At 46.9% G+C, this 17,753-nt stretch overlaps 3 protein-coding genes across 7 annotated transcripts in view; 2 read left to right on the top strand and 1 right to left on the bottom strand.

Moving 5' to 3' along the window:
* Positions 1–1,106, bottom strand: part of Ift122 (intraflagellar transport 122) — a 75,816-nt gene extending 74,710 nt beyond the window's left edge. For all 3 annotated transcript variants that reach the window (XM_005365052.2, XM_026788197.1, XM_005365054.2), the window contains exon 1: positions 960–1,106. In XM_005365052.2, coding sequence (XP_005365109.1) covers positions 960–1,000 — 41 coding nt within the window. In that variant the 5' untranslated portion in view covers positions 1,001–1,106. The remainder of the gene's footprint in view (positions 1–959) is intronic.
* A 169-nt stretch (positions 1,107–1,275) lies between these two features.
* Mbd4 (methyl-CpG binding domain 4, DNA glycosylase) lies at positions 1,276–13,161 on the top strand. 3 transcript variants are annotated; one of them, XM_026788313.1, is made up of 8 exons: positions 1,276–1,547; positions 3,597–3,818; positions 4,774–5,552; positions 8,829–8,900; positions 8,985–9,119; positions 9,702–9,851; positions 10,218–10,321; positions 11,582–13,161. In XM_026788313.1, exons 1-8 carry the CDS (start codon positions 1,462–1,464, stop codon positions 11,657–11,659), a joined length of 1,626 nt encoding a protein of 541 aa, XP_026644114.1. In that variant the 5' UTR covers positions 1,276–1,461; the 3' UTR covers positions 11,660–13,161. The 3 variants fall into 3 exon arrangements, with proteins under 3 accessions (XP_026644114.1, XP_005365113.1, XP_026644115.1); XM_005365056.2 differs by having other exon boundaries at positions 1,277–1,547; positions 8,826–8,900; XM_026788314.1 differs by lacking the exon at positions 1,276–1,547 and adding an exon at positions 1,558–1,727 and having other exon boundaries at positions 8,826–8,900.
* Positions 13,162–16,680: 3,519 nt separating this feature from the next.
* Efcab12 (EF-hand calcium binding domain 12) overlaps positions 16,681–17,753 on the top strand; it is a 21,390-nt gene continuing 20,317 nt past the window's right edge. Inside the window, exon 1 of the mRNA XM_005365051.2 lies at positions 16,681–17,239. Coding sequence (XP_005365108.1) covers positions 16,885–17,239 — 355 coding nt within the window. The 5' untranslated portion in view covers positions 16,681–16,884. The remainder of the gene's footprint in view (positions 17,240–17,753) is intronic.

The raw sequence follows: 17,753 nt of genomic DNA, 5'->3' as shown, positions 1-17,753 counted from the left end.
AGACCAGGCTGGCCTCGAATTCACAGAGATCCGCCTGCCTCTGCCTCCCGAGTGCTGGGATTAAAGGCGTGCGCCACCACCGCCCGGCTCAAAAACACTCTCTTTTAACAGTGGATCAGCGTACACAGTTCAGCTCAGGCAGAAACACTCCCTTTATACAGTACCTAGATGCAAGCTACTCACACTGTTACGTTTGTCTCTGCTCAAACGTTATAGTTATTGCACTTGGGACAAATGATAATGATTTTTCATATATGGAATAATTTTCTGCATAAAACCATGTTTAAATAAAAGTGCGGTAGGCTAAACATGGTGGCGCACTCCTTTAATCCCAGTACTGGGGAGGCAGAAGCAGAAAGATCACTGTGAGATCAATGCCAGTCTGGTCAACATAGTGAATTGCTGGTCAGCTAGAGCTTTAAAGTGAGACCTTATCTCAAAAAACAAGTGAAGAAGCCGGGCAGTGGTGGTGCACGCCTTTAATTCCAGCACTCGGGAGGCAGAGGGAGGCAGATCTCTATGAGTTCGAGACCAGCCTGGTCTACAAGAGATAGTTCCAGGACAGGCTCCAAAGCCACAGAGAAACCCTGTCTAGAAAAAACAACAACAACAAAAAAAAACAAGTGAAGAAACCTAAAAATATATCACGTAACCAAAATTTGGGCACTTGGAAAATGTATCAAAGGTTAGGAAGTTTAGAAAACATGCTGGTGAGAAAAGTTCGGCGGGATTTTGAGAAGAGAGGAGCAAGACTAGACGGTGAGGACTTATAAACCGCTCCAGCAGACCGCCACCCTCAGGTGGTCCCCAAGCCCACTCCAGGAATCTCTGTTTCAAAGACCTTTGGGGAGTTGAAGGTGCAGCATCAGAATGCTGGGCCCAGGCCGCAGGCCCGTTGCCATAGCAACACGCCGGCTCCCGCCGCCTCCCCCACCATCCCCGAGCGTCCCGCTCCTCACCACTGCTCCACTTTGTCTCTCCACGTCAACACAGCCCTCATCGCGGCTTCCCTCACGCCTCGGGCCCCTCCTCCCTGACACAGCAACAGGCTTCTCTTAGCAAACCACTCTGGCTACCTGCGATACCCTTAGCAACGCACATGCGCAATGGGCCGCGCGTGAGTTCACAGAGCTCCAAGTGCGCAAGTCCAAAAGAGAGGCTGGCTCCTCCGCTGAAGCGCGCAGCGCGCAGGGACGCAGGACGCGGACGCAGGAGGCAAAAGCGGAAGTATGACGCTGGTGACCTGTCACGGAAGATGGGTGGGGTGGGGCGTTTAGCCAAACCGGAGGGTTTGATTGGCGGGGCCCTGGCCATGGCGGCTGGCGGGAAAGCAGCAGTGGGGACTGACGGATTCTCCCGTCCGTCTTTGGATTCCGCCCAGTGTTTTGTGCTGTGTTCAAGTTCCACCCCGCCTCTCGGCCTGGAGCTGCAGCTGCAGCTCGGTGGACCAGAGCAGCAAGGATGGAGACCCCAAACCTTGGGGACAGCTCAGCCCCCTCCAGCACCCCCAGAGAGAGCCTAGTTCCAGACCCGCCTTGGGACCTCTGGCAAGTTGTTAACCCCTCTCGAGCCTCAGTTTCACCATCTGTAGAATGGAAACAGGAGAATCGCTCTTGTGTGGGTGTTTCTACCCCACTGTGGGAACCGTTGGGTGTCCCCGTCCCCGATTCCTTGGCCGAATTGACCGGGGAGCTTGGAGGACAAGGGATGTTTTGTGATGCAAGCAGGTTAGCCTGGGTCGGAAGTGGGAGGCTCAGAAACGGTCGTAGGAAAAGTCGCAAAGGAAGCAGCTATTGTATCGGGGCTAAAATTTGCATGTCTCAAATGTTGGCCGCTCAAAACAGTCTTGAGGTCTGGGCATTTAACTAACTTGGTAGAGTGCTTACCTAGTATACACGAAGCCGTGGGTTGGATCGGCAGCACCGAATACCCTGACGTGGTGGTGCAGGCCAGTGGAGGCAGGAGGATCAGAAGTAGAAGATGAGTCTCTGGTACGTGGTGGGTTCAAGGCCAGCCTGGGGTGCATAAGATTCTGTCTTAAAAGCAAACAACAGCAGCAAAACAAAACCTTTTTTAAAAAATTATTCCTTTTAACAGATGGAGAAAGGAGATTTTGAGCCCAAAGAGTCTTTCTCTTGGAAGGTCAGCTGATAATAAATGGCAGAGCTGGCTTTTCCACCCAGTTTGTTAACCTAGGAGTTTGTGGTGATTCCTCCATATTTCAGTTACTCTCTCTAAGATCTTTCTAGCTGAGCCAGGCAGTGGTGGTGCACGACTTTAATCCCAGCACTCAGGGAGGCAGAGGCAGGCCTCTGTGAGTTCGAGACCCAAGACCAGCCTGGTCTACAGAGCGAGTTCCAGGACAGCCAGAGATACTCGGAGAATCCCTGTCTCAAAAAGCTTAAAAAAAAAAAAAAATTCTAACTGCTATTAACCCCAAATTCCATCAGGTGCCGTTGTTCTAACCGTGGTCAGTCATTAGTTCTTGCTTAGTTTCCCTGTTTAAAGGAGGCAGATTAGGTTAAATGGTCTCCCTAGAGACTCATTCACTTTCTTTTTTAAAGATTTATTTTTATTCACGTGTGTCTTTGAATATGTACACAGGTGTTGGTGGAGACCAGAGGAGAGGGTCAGATTCGCTGAACCTAGAGTTGCAGGCTGTGAGGAGCTGCCTGATGTGGCTGCTGGGACTGAACTGGAGTCCTCTGGAATATGCTCGTCACCACTGAGCCATCTCTCCAGACCCTCCCTCTCCTTTTAAAATGTATAGTTTAGTGATTAAGATACCCTGTTCTCAAGGCTGGAGATAGAGCTCAGTGGTTAAGAGCCCTTACTGCTCTTCCATGGGACCTGGGTTTGTTCCCAGCACCCACAGCCCAGGCACACAACCACCTGTAACCCAGCTCCAAGGGCTCCAGCCCCCTCTGGCCTCAGCACCTGCCTGGTCATGGTGCCCATATCCTCCTCTAAAGGGGGGAGCGATACACTGTACTGAAGGTTTTGTAGGTATCCCCCCCATAAAAGCATGGGGAGAAGTACTTGATCACAGTTCTGCAGGCATGGGTTCTGGTATTAGTTCTGCAAGTGATTGGATTTCATTATCACACAATTTGTCAATAAGACTAAGTTTTAACCTCACAAAGTGATGAGAATAAAGAGCAAAAGATTTGGAAGTTCTTGCCAGAAGTCATGTGCCTGGGGGCAGGGTGGGGTGGGGCGGGGTTAACACTGTTTTATGAAAGTTGCACACATCTGTGAAGTGCTCTTCTTACTTGTTGGCAGGAGAGGGCCAATCGGTTTAAAGCGGTGCTGATCTCAGGTGAATGTCAGGTACCAGCTGTTATCAGAAACCTTTTATAGTAGCCCTACTGCATGATTACCAAGCAATTAAAAAAAAATGTTATCTTCTTCAACTGTTAATGTGCAGAGAGTCCTTTAGATCTCACTCTGTAGACCAGGCTGGCCTCAAACTCACTGAGATCTGCCTGACTCTGCCTCCCAAGTGCTGGGATTAAAGGTGTGTGCCGCCGCCGCCGCCACCACCTGGCATAAAAGATATTTGAAATGAGTTCATCACTTGGGCTTTGTTTTTCCAGCAAGGAGGATGTAGCCGCTGGACTGGGAAGAACAGAAGACGGAAAGGAACCGGTGATAAGCAGCGAGGGTAGCCCCCTTCCCCAGGAACCTGCTGCTGCTACTCAGTTTAACGGTCCTGCAGAAACAGAACGCCAGGAGCCCCTCGTGTGTGGATGGGAGAGAATTGTGAAGCAAAGGCTGTCTGGGAAAACTGCAGGCAGATATGACGTATACTTCATCAGGTGAGCACTCAGGAGGAAACAAGTACAGCCCAGTGGGTTTTGTCCGTAATAGGAACATTAATAAGAATCTTGGGTTTATGAACTGGGGAATGGCTCAGGGAATAAGGCACTTGCCAAGCAAGCATGAGACCTGGGTTCAGATCCCCAGAACCCATCTAAAAGGCTGAGTAGGTGTAGCAGCTGCCTGTAACCCCAGCCCTCAGGGCCAGAGAATGGATCCTCAGGGAAAGCTGACCAGCTAGACTAACTGGGATTGGTGAGCTCCGGGTTCATTGAGAAAGACTGTCTCAAAGTGGAGAGTGAGCACAGACACCTAGTTTTAACTTTAGGCTTCCACATGCACAGGTACACATGAAAACGCTCAGACACACACACATACGCCACACTCACATACATTTTTAAAAACTTGTTATAAACCATTATTGTTCCCTCAGTGTCACTGGTTAGCTTTATCAAGTGATTTGAGAACAGTCACATATACATGTTGTTGATCCTGCTCCCAATGGCTAATGATACATTTGGATTTAATCTATATATATATATATATATATATATATATATTTTTTTTTTTTTTTTTTTTTTTTTTTTTTTTTGGTTTTTCGAGACAGGGTTTCTCTGTGGCTTTGGAGCCTGTCCTGGAACTAGCTCTGTAGACCAGGCTGGTCTCGAACTCACAGAGATCCGCCTGCCTCTGCCTCCCGAGTGCTGGGATTAAAGGCGTGCGCCACCATCGCCCGGCTTGATTTAAGCTATATTTGTATGTTGATTTTATATTGTCATAGAGAAATCTATTGAAAAAGGGTCATTGATCACTTTTTGTTACTTTAAAATGGCAAACAGCTTTGGTGACATTTAGAAACTATTAATTGGAAATCTGAAATGTGGTTCAGTTCTTTTTAAAAGTCACTCCTATTTATTAGCTTAAGTTTCCTTTCTTTTCTTTTCTTTTTTTTAGCCCACAAGGACTGAAGTTCAGATCGAAGCGTTCACTTGCTAATTATCTTCTCAAAAATGGAGAGACTTTTCTTAAGCCTGAAGATTTTGATTTTACTGTGCCTTCTAAAGGGGACATCAGATCCGATTATAAAGAGCAAAGCTTGGTAGCTCTGACGTCGCAGCAGTCACAGCAGCCAGAGGAAAGCAGCATCTCACACCACAACCTCAGGACACGAAGCAAGTTGCAAACCCATGTGTTGCCTTCACCCAGTGGTAATTCAGAGACCCCAGGTAGCAGCAGACTGTCCAACTCCAGAAAGCCCAAAAGAAAGGCGGCTGTTTTGAAAGGAATTGGAAGTGAGAAAACCAAACAAAGGTGCAGGAAGAGTCTCTCGGATTCTGCACGAAGTACCAGAAAAAGAGAATCTGTGGTTCAGAAAGCAGGCGCTGAAAGTGAGCTGGTTCCACCGGAATGTCTGTGCCCTGCAGATGCCTGCTCCAGCCAAGGGACTGTCAGCGTGGCTGGGGAAGAGAAGGGCCTGGGTACAGAAAAGCCACCGAGTGCAGGGTCAGATCTTCATCCCACGCAAGTAGCTTCTGGCATCACAAACAAATTGCATTCAACGGAAGAAGCAGGTGATACGAACCGTGAGCAAATTTTTTTAGAAGCAGAGGAAATCAGATCGAAGGGAGACCGAGAGGGGGAGGCGCATTTGCATATCGACGTTTTACAGGGTGACTCTGAAATGCCCGGCTGCTCCCAAGCCAAGAAACGCCTTACTTCTGACACACTCCGAGGTACATGAAAGTGCTGTTAGCTCTGTGGTAACCAGTTTACCTTCCCGGAGCTTGTACTCCTTTCCCTGGGTGTAGGTGAGATAGAGACTGTAGTGAAGAAGGGCCAGATACGTTCTCCCAGTTGATCCCAACTCTGCCCTCTCTAAGGGATTTTTGGGCACAGGGTTCCATGACTCCCAGGCTAACTTGGGTCTCACTGTAGCTGAAGATAACTTTGAAATTGTATCTTCTTGTCTCTGCCTGGTGGGTGCTAGGATTTAAAAGGCATGTGTCCCGATGCTACTATTTTAATGCAGTGCTGGGCATGGGCCCCAGGCCTGATGCATAGTAGGCAAGCACTCTATCAGGCTGAGCCACATCACCTTCCCTAACTGGTCTTTGAGCTAGCTGGTCATCGAGCCCTTATTATGGCAGAGAGGGACGCGGCTGGCTACAACCACCGGTGCCCAGCAAAGGCAGGACAGTGGCAGGACATGGCTGCTCCCACCTCTCCTGGGCAGCAGCTGGGAGGCGGAGCTTTCTCCACTTGCCTTCCTCTTTCTAGACAGCAATCTCTAGACTGTAAGGAAAATTAAAAGGCTTCTCTGAAGAATGTAAGTAAGACTCCTTTTATACATAAACTGACCAAGAGTGGTCAGCATCCTCCCGCCCCTCCTGTACTGCTGATGTGTGACTCCAATTTAATCCCATCTTATATCACAATCTTTTTATCTCCTGTTACGGCCTGATGCTTCTCTAAAAGGCCTGGGAGCTCTCAATAATTCAAAAGTGTAATTGCTTAGTTCATGTATTATTTGTTCTGTGCTTTTCCCACAGAGTCGGGGCTTGGCAGTTTTGCCTATACAATGCCTCAGTGAATAATAGATAAAAAGATCTGAGCATCTCTGGGTTATTCATTATGCCACAGCAGCAATAATGAATAACTCCCTTAAAGAACAGTAATTTTAATTTTACTGAGACTCCGTTGGGGAAACAGGCTGCACAGATTGGTGGAACCAGGGTAACACTTGATTTCTGCTTGCATTTCTGTCCTCTCCATAATGGTGGTGCACCTTCTCTGTGCCTGGGACTGCCGTGTCTTTAACAGGGGGTGCCACTTGTACCTAGGGGATGGATGAGACTCCTCAGTCTGTCCTTTGAGCTTCATAAAGGAAGCATCGGGTCATATGAATATGCTATTATAATGGGCAGGTTAAATATTAGAAGCATCCCCCCTTGACAAATATGGATATATTCAGCTCCTCCATAGCGGACAATAAGGACTACTGAGAACTCAAGAACAATGGCAATGGGTTTTTGATCCCACTGCACGTACTGGCTTTGTAGGAGCCTAGGCAGTTTGGATGCTCAACTTACTAGACCTGGATGGAGGTGGGGGTTCCTTGGACTTCCCACAGGTCAGGGAACCCTAAGTGCTCTTCGGGCTGAGGAGGGAGGGGGACTTGATTGGGAGAGGGGGAGGGAAATGGGAGGCGGTGCAGGGAAGAGACGGAAATCTTTAATAAATAAATAAATTAAAAAAAAATGAAATCTAGTTCTCAGTGTAAGGGGAAGTACCATTGGGTTACCAGGTGCCCAGTGGAACAATAATTGCTTGGCTAGAAATATCAAGACAACAGTAAAGGAGGCTGGGTAGTGATGTGTGGGAACCCATGAAGAATATCAGGTTTCCATAAGATCAGCTTCCTTTGTTCTGTTTCATAGTTTTTTCTGGGCTTTACCTGCCCAGACTAGAGTAGCAGAAGGCACAGACATCATTATGTGGAGACCTGGATGTTTGTTGCGGTGTTTAGTCAACCCCAGTATCATTTTCTGGCAACTATTTAATTGTTAAGCCTTAGTTTCTGAAAATCTAAGGAATAAGCCTAACTAGTCTCATTTTTTCACATCAAGACAAGAGAAGGCAGCTAGCTAGTGGGATGACTCAGCAGTTAAGAACAATTCCTGCTCTTCCAGAGGACGTGAGTTCAGTTCCCAGCACCCATGTCTCGTAGCTCCTAACTGCCTGTGACTCCAGCTCCAAGGGATCTGATGCCCTCTACTGGCCTCCCCACATAAATGAAAAATAAATAATACAGGGTAGCTGTATGGTGTTACATGTCTGTAATCAAGCACTTGGGCGTTAGGTGTAGAAAGATCAGGAGTTCAAGGCCATCCTCAGCTACGTGGCAGATTGAGGTGAGCCTGGACTACATGAGACACTGTATCAAAACAATAACAAAATAATAACTGTGGGGTAAAAATGGGAAGTGAAAAAAGACATTTTTTTAACATACAAATGTAAGTAAGATGTTATTAACTGATGCTCAGAGGGTGTAGCCAAAGGAGTATGAAGTATGACCATTTAAACTAAGTGACAGTTGTAGAAACTCCAGAGGTCTGATCACATTGGCTAAGATTTTTATTTTGTATTGATGTGGGTGAGTGCGAATTCCACATGTGTGTGGGTACCCACAGAGGCCAGAAGAGGATATTAGGTCCCCTGAAGCTGGAGTTACAGGCAGTTGTGAGCCACTCAACATTGGTACTAGGAACTGAACTCTGGCCTTCTGAAAGAGCAGCAAGTAAGTAGTCTTAGCTGTTGAGCCATCTCTCCAGCCCTAGTTTGGTTTTTTGAAACAGAAGCCAGGCTGGGCTTTGAGCTCACATCTCTTCCTCAGCCTCTCCTGGATCCGCCTTTTTGGTAAATACAGCCGCAGAACCTTGAACAGTCTTTCTAACAACCACTGTACCATTTAATTCTATTCTCAGTGTGTGTGTGTGTGTGTGTGTGTGTATGTGTGTGTGTTCATACATAGACATATGAGTCCATGTTTATAAAATTGGGATCATTTTTAGAATCTTGACTTTTTTTCATTTAGAAGTAAATGTCAGTGGAAAATATTCATGATAGAATCTCAAAAGCATTTTAATGGCCATATCATACAAATAGACTAGTATATTCACACTGTTGCAGTTTCCCCTACTGTGAGTTGGCCATGTAAGTCACAGGGCATCAGTAAAGGGCACAGGCCCTTGAGCTAGACTGCCTGGCTTTCCGCTGTTGCTCTCACACTAGCTGAGTGCCCTGGGGCTTGTTTAGCATCTCTGTGCCTCAATCTCCTTATATATAAAGGGAAGGAGATAAGATAGATAAGGCCCAGCTGCCCGGGTGTTTAGGAGAAGTAGACTAATTTGTGTAAGTGCTTATTATGTAACCCAGGCTAACCACAAACTCTATTCTGCCTCACCCTTCCATAAACACAGATTCTCTAAACTGCTTTTTCTTTTCAGAAGACAGCAGCCCACGAACACAAGTAGAAAAAAGGAAAACAAGCCTGTATTTTTCCAGCAAGTACAACAAAGAAGGTACCCACCCTTCCCCAAGCAGTATGGAGGGGGGCAACCCAAGTCTTTCATGAGTACAACTTTGACACCCCTATGTTTCTGTAGCTCTTAGCCCCCCACGACGAAAAGCCTTCAAGAAATGGACTCCTCCTCGGTCACCTTTTAATCTTGTTCAAGAAACACTTTTCCATGATCCCTGGAAGCTCCTCATTGCGACTATATTTCTCAATCGGACCTCAGGTTTGTGGGTCATTGTCATCTGTGTCCTGGTGAGGAGGGAGAGAACCAAACTGGTTAAGAGGCCCAAGTTCAAGGTCCGTTTTGAGTTTATGATGTTGGACAAGGCCTTTCCCTTTTAGCCCACAAAACTCTTCACCTATGGGAACATTAGACTGAATGACAGCCAGCATCCTTTTTAATACTGAGGGCCAGGTGGTCATTGGTTTCCTACTTCTAGATTAGCTTGGGTCTTCAGTGAAGGAGCAGTTAATATTTTCCCGCCTTCTATTCAGCTTGTATTCATTGAATGCATATAGTGGTAATCTGGTGATCTGATTACTTAAAAAATAGGCTCATTTTGGTATAATTTGGACTGGTAATCAAGGAGATTAACAGTGTTGGTATTTGACTCTGTAAGTGGCTACTGGTTCAGGTCATGATTTGACAGTATTAACAAGCAAGGCTGGGGTCCGTGGAACCTTCCCAGCGTGCTTAACAAGAAAGCTGTAACAAGGAAGCCCCTGCCTGAAGTCCCCAGATGAAGAACTACCTGGACACAAAGTCAGCCCTTCCCAGACATGTCTGCTGTGGTTTGCTTGCCAGGCAAGATGGCCATCCCTGTGCTTTGGGAGTTTCTAGAGAAGTACCCTTCAGCCGAGGTGGCCCGAACTGCTGACTGGAGGGACGTGTCAGAACTTCTTAAGCCTCTCGGTCTCTATGATCTCCGTGCAAAAACCATTGTCAAGTTTTCAGGTATGTTCCCGTGGCCCCAAAGGAAGAAGCAAATTGTGCCCACTGAAGGCAGCCACACCTTAAACTTTAATGCCCCCGGATGCTCTATTAATTGAGATCATTTAGCTCAAGCACTAAAGACATTTAAAACAGCCTGCTTGCCCCATTCCACAGACTCCTGCTGACCTAAACCATAAATCTTTGCCCAACACCAAAGTAGCCCTCTGCATAGAAGCAGGAAGTCATTTCCTCTGGCTAGCTGGCAAAGCAAAGAGAGTGGTTAGGAGGAGGCAAGTGATAAGGATCCTGGTCCTGAGGGAGGGGTCATCCTGCCCCGTTACAAGTCTTCCCTGGGGCTGACCACATGTGTGGGGTGTGTATCTTCAGATGAATATCTGACGAAGCAATGGAGGTATCCGATTGAGCTTCACGGGATTGGTAAATACGGCAACGACTCGTACCGGATCTTTTGTGTCAATGAGTGGAAGCAGGTAAGCCCACTGCCAGCCATAGCATGTCCAGCACATCTGCCTCCAGGGCCAAAGAAGTCCACGAGTGTGTCCAAGACAGATGAGACAGGAGCCCTGCTGTAGTCCCTACCGGATTTGCCCTCAGTTTAAGGAGCAGCAGGGGCATGAGGTTATAAACTGTAGGAGGGACTCCTCAGGTCCCGCCCAAGTCCCTTTGCTGTGGTCTCTGCTGACTTGAGCAGTCTGTCACTCCTGACCCTATTGCTGTCTTTTCCTGGCGTGTTCTGTCTCTAACACTGACAGGGTTTCTTCCTGTTAAAAGGAGCCCCTAGTGCTGGGAAGAGATGGCTCAGCTGGTAAAGTGCTTGCCATGAAGAACAAATTCAGATCCCCATAACTTAGGTAAAAGCCAGGCATGGCGGCATGCAACTGCAGTCCCAGCACTGTGGGGTCAGAAACAAGAGGGTGCCTGGAAGCTCCCTGATGGCACAGTCAAAGGTCGTAGATGAGATAGCCTGGCCTGTGTGGTAAGTTCCAGGCCAGTGAGAGAGCCTTTCCCAAACAAAAAGTGGAAGATAGACCAGAGACATGGCTTAGTGGGTAAATGTGTTTCACAAGCCTGGCAGCCTGTGCTCCATCCCTGGAACCCACATAAGGGTGAAAATGAAGAAGTAACTCTAATTTCTACTCTGACCTTCATAGGCATGCCTCATAGGCGCAACTAATAAAATTTCAACTTTTCCTGAAGGTAGAAGGTGCCTGAGTCTCATGCCTGTACACACTCCAGAAACAGTATGCTCCATAGGCAATGGTCGGGTTTAGAGTGTCTAGTTGACCAGTATCTCCTCGTATCTCATACTGGAGGGTGGCATCTGAGTCCTATTATTTGTGCCCAGAACTGGTGTGTTCTGATGGCAGCCTGCAACTGGAGGCTACCCGGGCACACTGCCCTCTTGCCCTAACATATTAAATCCGTGAGGTCTGGAGAAACCCACGCTGCAGGGCCACGGTCCTCTTCCTTCACTACCAAAGCCGTCCATGAAACCAGGGAGCGAACACTTGACTCATGGCATCGCTGCCTTCTGCTCCAGGGCTGGGGTAGCTCTGAACTGGAAAGTACTTTGTAAACAATGAAGGATTCCTGTTATGTAAGGCATAATTGTAGACAGTCATGGTTGCTACTGGGTTCAAGTTCTCTATTTAAGTCAGATACATTATCATGGTAAACTCCCTCACCAACCTTTAAATGTGTCTATGGCTGATATGTTTCTTTTCTTCCAGGTGCACCCTGAAGACCACAAGTTAAACAAATACCATGACTGGCTGTGGGAAAACCATGAGAAATTAAGTCTGTCTTAAGCCAGCTGTCTGGAGTTTTCTATGCACTGCTTTGTGCTTCCATCCCTAAAAGCACTGTGTACAGTGAGCTCCCTCCCACAAGTTGATCTTAGTCAATTAGTGTTGTAGACATATTCTTAATGTGAAAAAGTAACTGTTGGGAGCTGCAGAGATGGCTCAGCGGTTGTCCAGAGGTCTTGAGTTCAAGTCGGTGGCTCACAACCATCTGTACCCTCTTCTGGTATGCAATCACACATAAGGCAGAATACTGTATACATAATAAATAAATCTTTTTAAAGAAAAGAAAAAGCAGCTGATGGGAAACGATCCTAAAAGTGCATTTTGCTTTTCCAGTGATGTACAGTGTGTTGGTGCTGAGAGCCAATTTTCCACACTCCTGCTGAGGAAAGACCGATCATGTTTTCTCTTCCTGTACAAAGTGGTATTAAGGTATACGACTGTCATATGAAGAAAGAACCTGCCATTCTTATGGATATCACAGTGTCATAGTTTAAACAGTGACACATTTACCTTAGAAAATAAAAACTAAATCGACCAACACATAGTGGTACCCACTGTAATCCTGGCACTCAGGAGACTAAGGCAGGAGGATGGAAAGTGAGGGCCAGCCTGTACTACATAGAGAGGAAAAACCAAACAGGGCAGGGTAGTGAAGTGGCTCATTAAATAAAGTCACTTGTGCTAAGCCTTACGACCTGAGTCCCATCCCTGGGACAACTTGTGGGTTGACCTCTGACCTTCACTTGAACTCACATATACATATCACATACATAAGAAAAAATTTAAGAAATAGTCTGGAGAGAGAGATGGCTCAATAGCTTAGTGTGCTTGCTGCTCTTCCAGAGGACCCCGAGTTCAGTTTTTAGCACCCTCATCGGGCAGCTCACAACAGCTCCTAGGAATCTGTGGCCCTCTTCCAGCTTCATTGGTACCTTTGCACATGTGGCATGTATGTGCATATACATGAAAACCTAACGGAAAAATTAAGTCCTGATTATTAAACACTATTTTAAGATGTAATTTGAAAATCAAATTATGCCTCTCCCCTCTCATCCGCTCATAATGCATAATATTGCATCCCATTTTTCGTTAATAAATTATGTTATGATACATTCAGCACCAGAGATTCACCTATACTAATCGTGGTGGTACACTACTATAATCCTAACATGTGGGAGTTTGGAGAGGGTCATCAAGTTCAAGGTCAACCTGGTCTACTTTGTAGTTTCCAGGACAACTTGGGGTATATGTCTCAAAACAAAACAAAAAAAAACAAAACCTAAAAATTCACTAGTGGCACACACAGTAAGAATATGTATATGTATGCACACACACACACATATATTCCTAGCACTTGTAATGCTGAGGCAGGAGGACCACTGTAAATTCAAGGCAGCCTGGCTTATGTGAGTGTGAGAGCAGCTTTGGCTGTACATCTAAACCCTGTATAAGAAAAATACAAACTAAAGTTGTTAGACTAAATAAAACTGTTTGGATAAGTGGCTGGTGGTCCTCTTTAATAGAATTCTTTGAGGTTTTTTTTTGGGGGGGGGTTGTTTGTTTTTTGAGAAAGGGTTTCTTTGGGTAGCCTCGGCTGTCCTGAAACTAGCTCTGTATACCAAACTGGCCTTAGGCTCACAGAGATCCACCTGCTTCTCCCAAGTGCTGGGATTAAAGGTGTGCACCACCACCTCCCATCCCTGGTTTTGTTTTGTTTGAGAAAGGGTTTCTTTGGGTAGCCTTGGCTGTCCTGGAACTGGCTCTGTAGACCAGATTGGCCTTAGACTCACAGAGATCCACCTGCTTCCTCTCCCAAGTGCTGGGATTAAAGATGTGCACCACCACCTCCCATCCCTGTTTTTGTTTTGTTTTTTTTCTGAGCCAGGGTTTCTCTGTAGCTTTGGAGCCTGTCCTGGATTTAGCTCTTGCAGACCAGGCTGGCCTTGAACTCACAGAGATCTGCCTGCCACTGCCTCCCGAGTGCTGGGATTAAAGGTGTGCCCCCCCACCACCCGGCTCCCATCCCTGTTTAATGGAATTCTTCAGACCTGATGTACAAATAGGTTTCACAGTATATTGTATATTAGGTAATTAATAAAAACATTTTTATTAAAAAGGTCCCTTGGGCATCATGTATTCTTGACCACTCACACTGGCTCTTAGGAACTTTGGATTTGACCTTAGCATCCCTGTGAGGATGTAAACATCTGTCTGCTTGTGGCCCCATTGCAACTCATTCCCTTAACCCTGGTCCTTTGCAAAACTTCATCTCCTCTCCCAGTTAAGAATGGGACCTTTTTATGTTTAATGCCATTTCCATAACAGATGGTGTAGTATCGAGGTTCTAACCTTTGCCTTAGAAATCACCAAATGAAGTCCTAAATTATTAACTCTTAATTGCCAATTGCCATTCTAAGGTTTAGCTTGAAAATTGAATCAGATGAAGGCAAAGTAAACCAGCTGTCAGAAGCTGTTTGTCGCAGGCTAGCATGTGCCCAGGCAGATGTGCTATGATGCAGACTAATTGGTTTTCCCCTCTGGTGAACAAGCGGCAGCTGTTACAAGGGATGCTGGGGCTGGAGCGCTGACTCAGCCATGGCAGTAGTCAGGTTCAGTTCCCTACATCCTCACAAAGGAGCACAGGAAGGAGGGGATCTGTTGCCCTGTGGCACTGGGCACACAGGCAGTGTGCATACATACATGAAAATAATGACACAAAGAGTAAAGAGAGATGCAGTTTGACTGAAGAACAGGAAAGCTAGCCACACCTCCCCTTCCACTTCACAATAACCCATCACAGCAGCACAGACAAGTACAGAGTCCTGTGCTGGGAGAGAGAGGCAAAAAGATGAAAAGGCTCTGTGAGACCTCTGAGGGTAAGAGAGTGGTGCAGACCGCACTGGAAGAGAAGAGAAGGGCTAAGTGTGAGGATGGACACCCAGCACGAGCAGCTCAGAGTATGGAGAAACCTTGACATTCCTAGGCCACAGCTCAGGTTGGGTGGAAGAGCAAAATTCCCAGAAGTCAGCTGGGAAGGAAGGCTGCAGGGCAAGGCCATTTAGAGGCCCCCTCCCTGGTCTCATTGGAGGGGAGCTCTGCCTGGTTGGTTGCTAGGGTTCCAGGCCTGCCTCTCCCCTTTCAGCAGATAAGATCACCAGGCTTCCATGCCTTTCCTCATATCTCAGAAACTGCTGCCTTGTTCTTGTGGCTTTGTAAGTCTAAATGATGTGAGTGCCTCAGTTGTAGAGAGTTAGGAAGATGTTACATCTGGTGAAGGTGGGCCCCAGCACAGAGAACTTTGTTCAAATATTGGTCTTTTTTTTTAGCATAAAGTTTAGAAATGACTTAGGGGGGCTGGAGAGATGGCTCAGCGGTAAAGAGCATTTGCCTGCTCTTCCAAAGGTCCTGAGTTCAATTCCCGGCAACTATCAGGCATGCCACGACATTATTCTGACTACCCAGATGCTTATACAACATGAAACACAGTATCATCTAGATCGGAAGAGCCTAGGAGTTCTATTTATCTTTATTCCGACTACCCAGATGCTTATACAACATGAAATACCACATGGTGGCTCACAACCATCTGAAATGAGATCTGATGCCCTCTTCTGGCCTGCAGGCAGACACACAGACAGAATATTGTATACATAAGAAATAAAAAATAAGTAAATAAGAAATTACTTAGGGTCAGAGATGTAGTTCAACAGTTGTGTTTCCCTGGAGTTTTGCACAAGGCCTAGGGCTCAGTGCCCAACAGTGCAAAATAATTTTGTTATTTGATATGATCTTTCCGTGTAGACCAGACTGGCCTCCAACTCACAGAGACCCTCCTGTGTGTCTCATACTTGGCCAAAATAAAATTGTAAGTGTTCAGGTAAGTGGTTTTGTTTTGTTTTTAGAACATCTGCGGTGCTGTACAGTTGCTGTCACTAGCTAATCCCAGAACCTTCGCATCACCCAAAAGGAAACCCCACTCTAGTTAACAGCACATCTTTCTCCCCTCTCATCCCTGGTCACCAGGAGCTGACTGTCTGGAGACTTGCCTATTCTGGCCATTCCATATAAATAGAACCTGCAGGATGAGGCCTCTTAAGTCTGGCTCCTTTCATTACCAGGAGCCCTCCATGCAGCACGTGTCAGTACTTCATGTGTCTTTAAATGCACACCCCGTATTTCACCCATGTGTGGTGGACATTTCAGAGATTTATTATTAGGACTGGTTCCCAGTCTCTGTTTCCGGTTTTGACTTTTTATCATTATTATTTATTTATTTTTGATTTTTCGAGACAGGGTTTCTCTATAGCTTTGGAGCCTGTCCTGGAACTAGCTCTTGTAGCCCAGGCTGGCCTCGAACTCACAGAGATCCACCAGCCCCTCCTGAATTAATTCTGCTAGAATTAAAGGTGTGTGCCACCACTGCCCAGCTTTGATTTTTAAAGATAGGTTCTCACTGTGTACCTCTGGCTGGCCTGGAACTCGTCATGTAACACAAACTGGCCTCAAACTTTTGTCTACCCTCCTGCCTGCTTCTGAGCGTTGGGATATAGGCGTGTGCAGCCATAACTGTGGTTCCATACCATAGCACCCAGTTGTAATACCAAATAGTCTTTCATTAGACCTTGACTGGTTAGGGACTGTGGGAGTGTAGCGTTCTTTTTAAATGTGAAAAATGAAGCCTAAAGATGGGGAAATCTGTCAGAAAACAGGAAAATAGGGGAATTTTCACTTCAGATTCAGGAACCTCAGGAAGAATGGGGTATAGATGTGACTCCTCACAAAAGGCGCCAACCTGGGGCTAAGTCGTCTTTAACATTCCCAGCTTCCGGGTTTTCTCCCCGCCTGCTTCCAGCACGTGGAAGCGCTCAGCCAATCGGCTCACAGCATCTGTAGTTATGACAACGGGGCTTACTCAGCAACTTGGATTACCTTTTGCAAAACTTGAAACTGATACGCACCAAATGGCTAAACCTGTAGCCTGCTCCACAGCGCCATCTGCAGGAACCCTCTGACTCCCCGCAGCAGAGCCATTAGGAAAGGCTAGAAGCCTCATAGTGCCGTCCAAGCTCTGCCAGAAGGGTTGCCAGGAGTTCTGGAGAAGGTCACTAACTCTTCCAGGATTCCCATGCCCGGACTTAGCTCGAGGAGCAGCCGAGTCCCCTGGCTTGGAATCAGAGCCGGGGCTTTTGTACCTGGGATCCTGCATATTTCTGGGTTGAGCAACAATGCGTCCTATATTGAAGAAGAGACCTGGGGAAGTTGGCTGTCAGTTCCCAGGAAAGTTCTCGGCAAAGAGCTGCAATTTGAAAAGTGGAGGACACAGACAGACGAGAAGAGATGGGAGGCAGGTGGGCCTGAAGACCCAAGTCCTCAGCAAGCCTCCTCCCGACCCGTCTAAAGCTTCAAAGAGTAATGCTGATTCTCCTGGCCATCTTTCCCCGGCACATAGTCAGGGTCTGGCAGAAACCCTGGTCAAATACACTGGAAAGCAAAAGAGAGAAGCCAGGCTAGGGGAGCCCCAGAAAGCCGAGGAGAAAAGGTGCAGTCGGGTGACATTCAGCTTGACACCCTCAGACTTTGGTAAGTGAGGGTACTTTTCATAGAGATACAGAGTGTCTGGGGGACCTGGTTAGATGGCACTGGGACCAGGGGACACCCACGACCCTGTAAACTATTGGAGTGGGATGTTTTCGGAGCAGCTAGATGCATGGCTGTGCTGGAACCGGGGTCCTCAGTGCAGAGTGAGTGGGAGAAAGTGGCTGTCCAGTGGAATGCATTGATGCTTCGGAGTGAGCAGGACAACAGGAGCCCAGGATGGTGGCCAGAAAGGGAGGCAGCAGCTGAGAGATGCGAGCCATTAAAGAAGGAGTGTGTTTTCTGAGACCAGTTAGGACCCTCAGGCAGGTGCTCCCGGGAAACACATTTGGGTCAGTGAACGGAATCTTTTCCAGCATTCGGGGTCCACGGTGAAGTTTTTTTTTTTATTGTTTATTTACTTTATTTTATGTGCACTGGTGTGAAGGTGTCAGATCCCCTGGAACTGGATCTTCAGACAGTTGTGAGCTGCCATGTGGGTGCTGGGAACTGAACCCCG

The sequence above is a fragment of the Microtus ochrogaster genome, unplaced genomic scaffold (genome assembly GCF_000317375.1).
Source record: "Microtus ochrogaster isolate Prairie Vole_2 unplaced genomic scaffold, MicOch1.0 UNK1, whole genome shotgun sequence".
Classification (NCBI taxonomy): Eukaryota; Metazoa; Chordata; class Mammalia; order Rodentia; family Cricetidae; genus Microtus; species Microtus ochrogaster.
The sequence above is the reverse complement of the archived record's forward strand: the minus strand, read 5'-3'. Positions and strand labels throughout refer to the sequence as shown.

Coding starts and splice junctions, on each gene's coding strand:
- Mbd4 (XM_005365056.2), top strand. CDS start 1,462: ATGGAGACCCCAAACCTTGGGGACAGCTCAGCCCCCTCCAGCACCCCC. Junction 8,901..8,984: donor CAGCAAGTACAACAAAGAAG/GTACCCACCCTT, acceptor ATGTTTCTGTAG/CTCTTAGCCCCCCACGACGA. Junction 10,322..11,581: donor GTGTCAATGAGTGGAAGCAG/GTAAGCCCACTG, acceptor CTTTTCTTCCAG/GTGCACCCTGAAGACCACAA.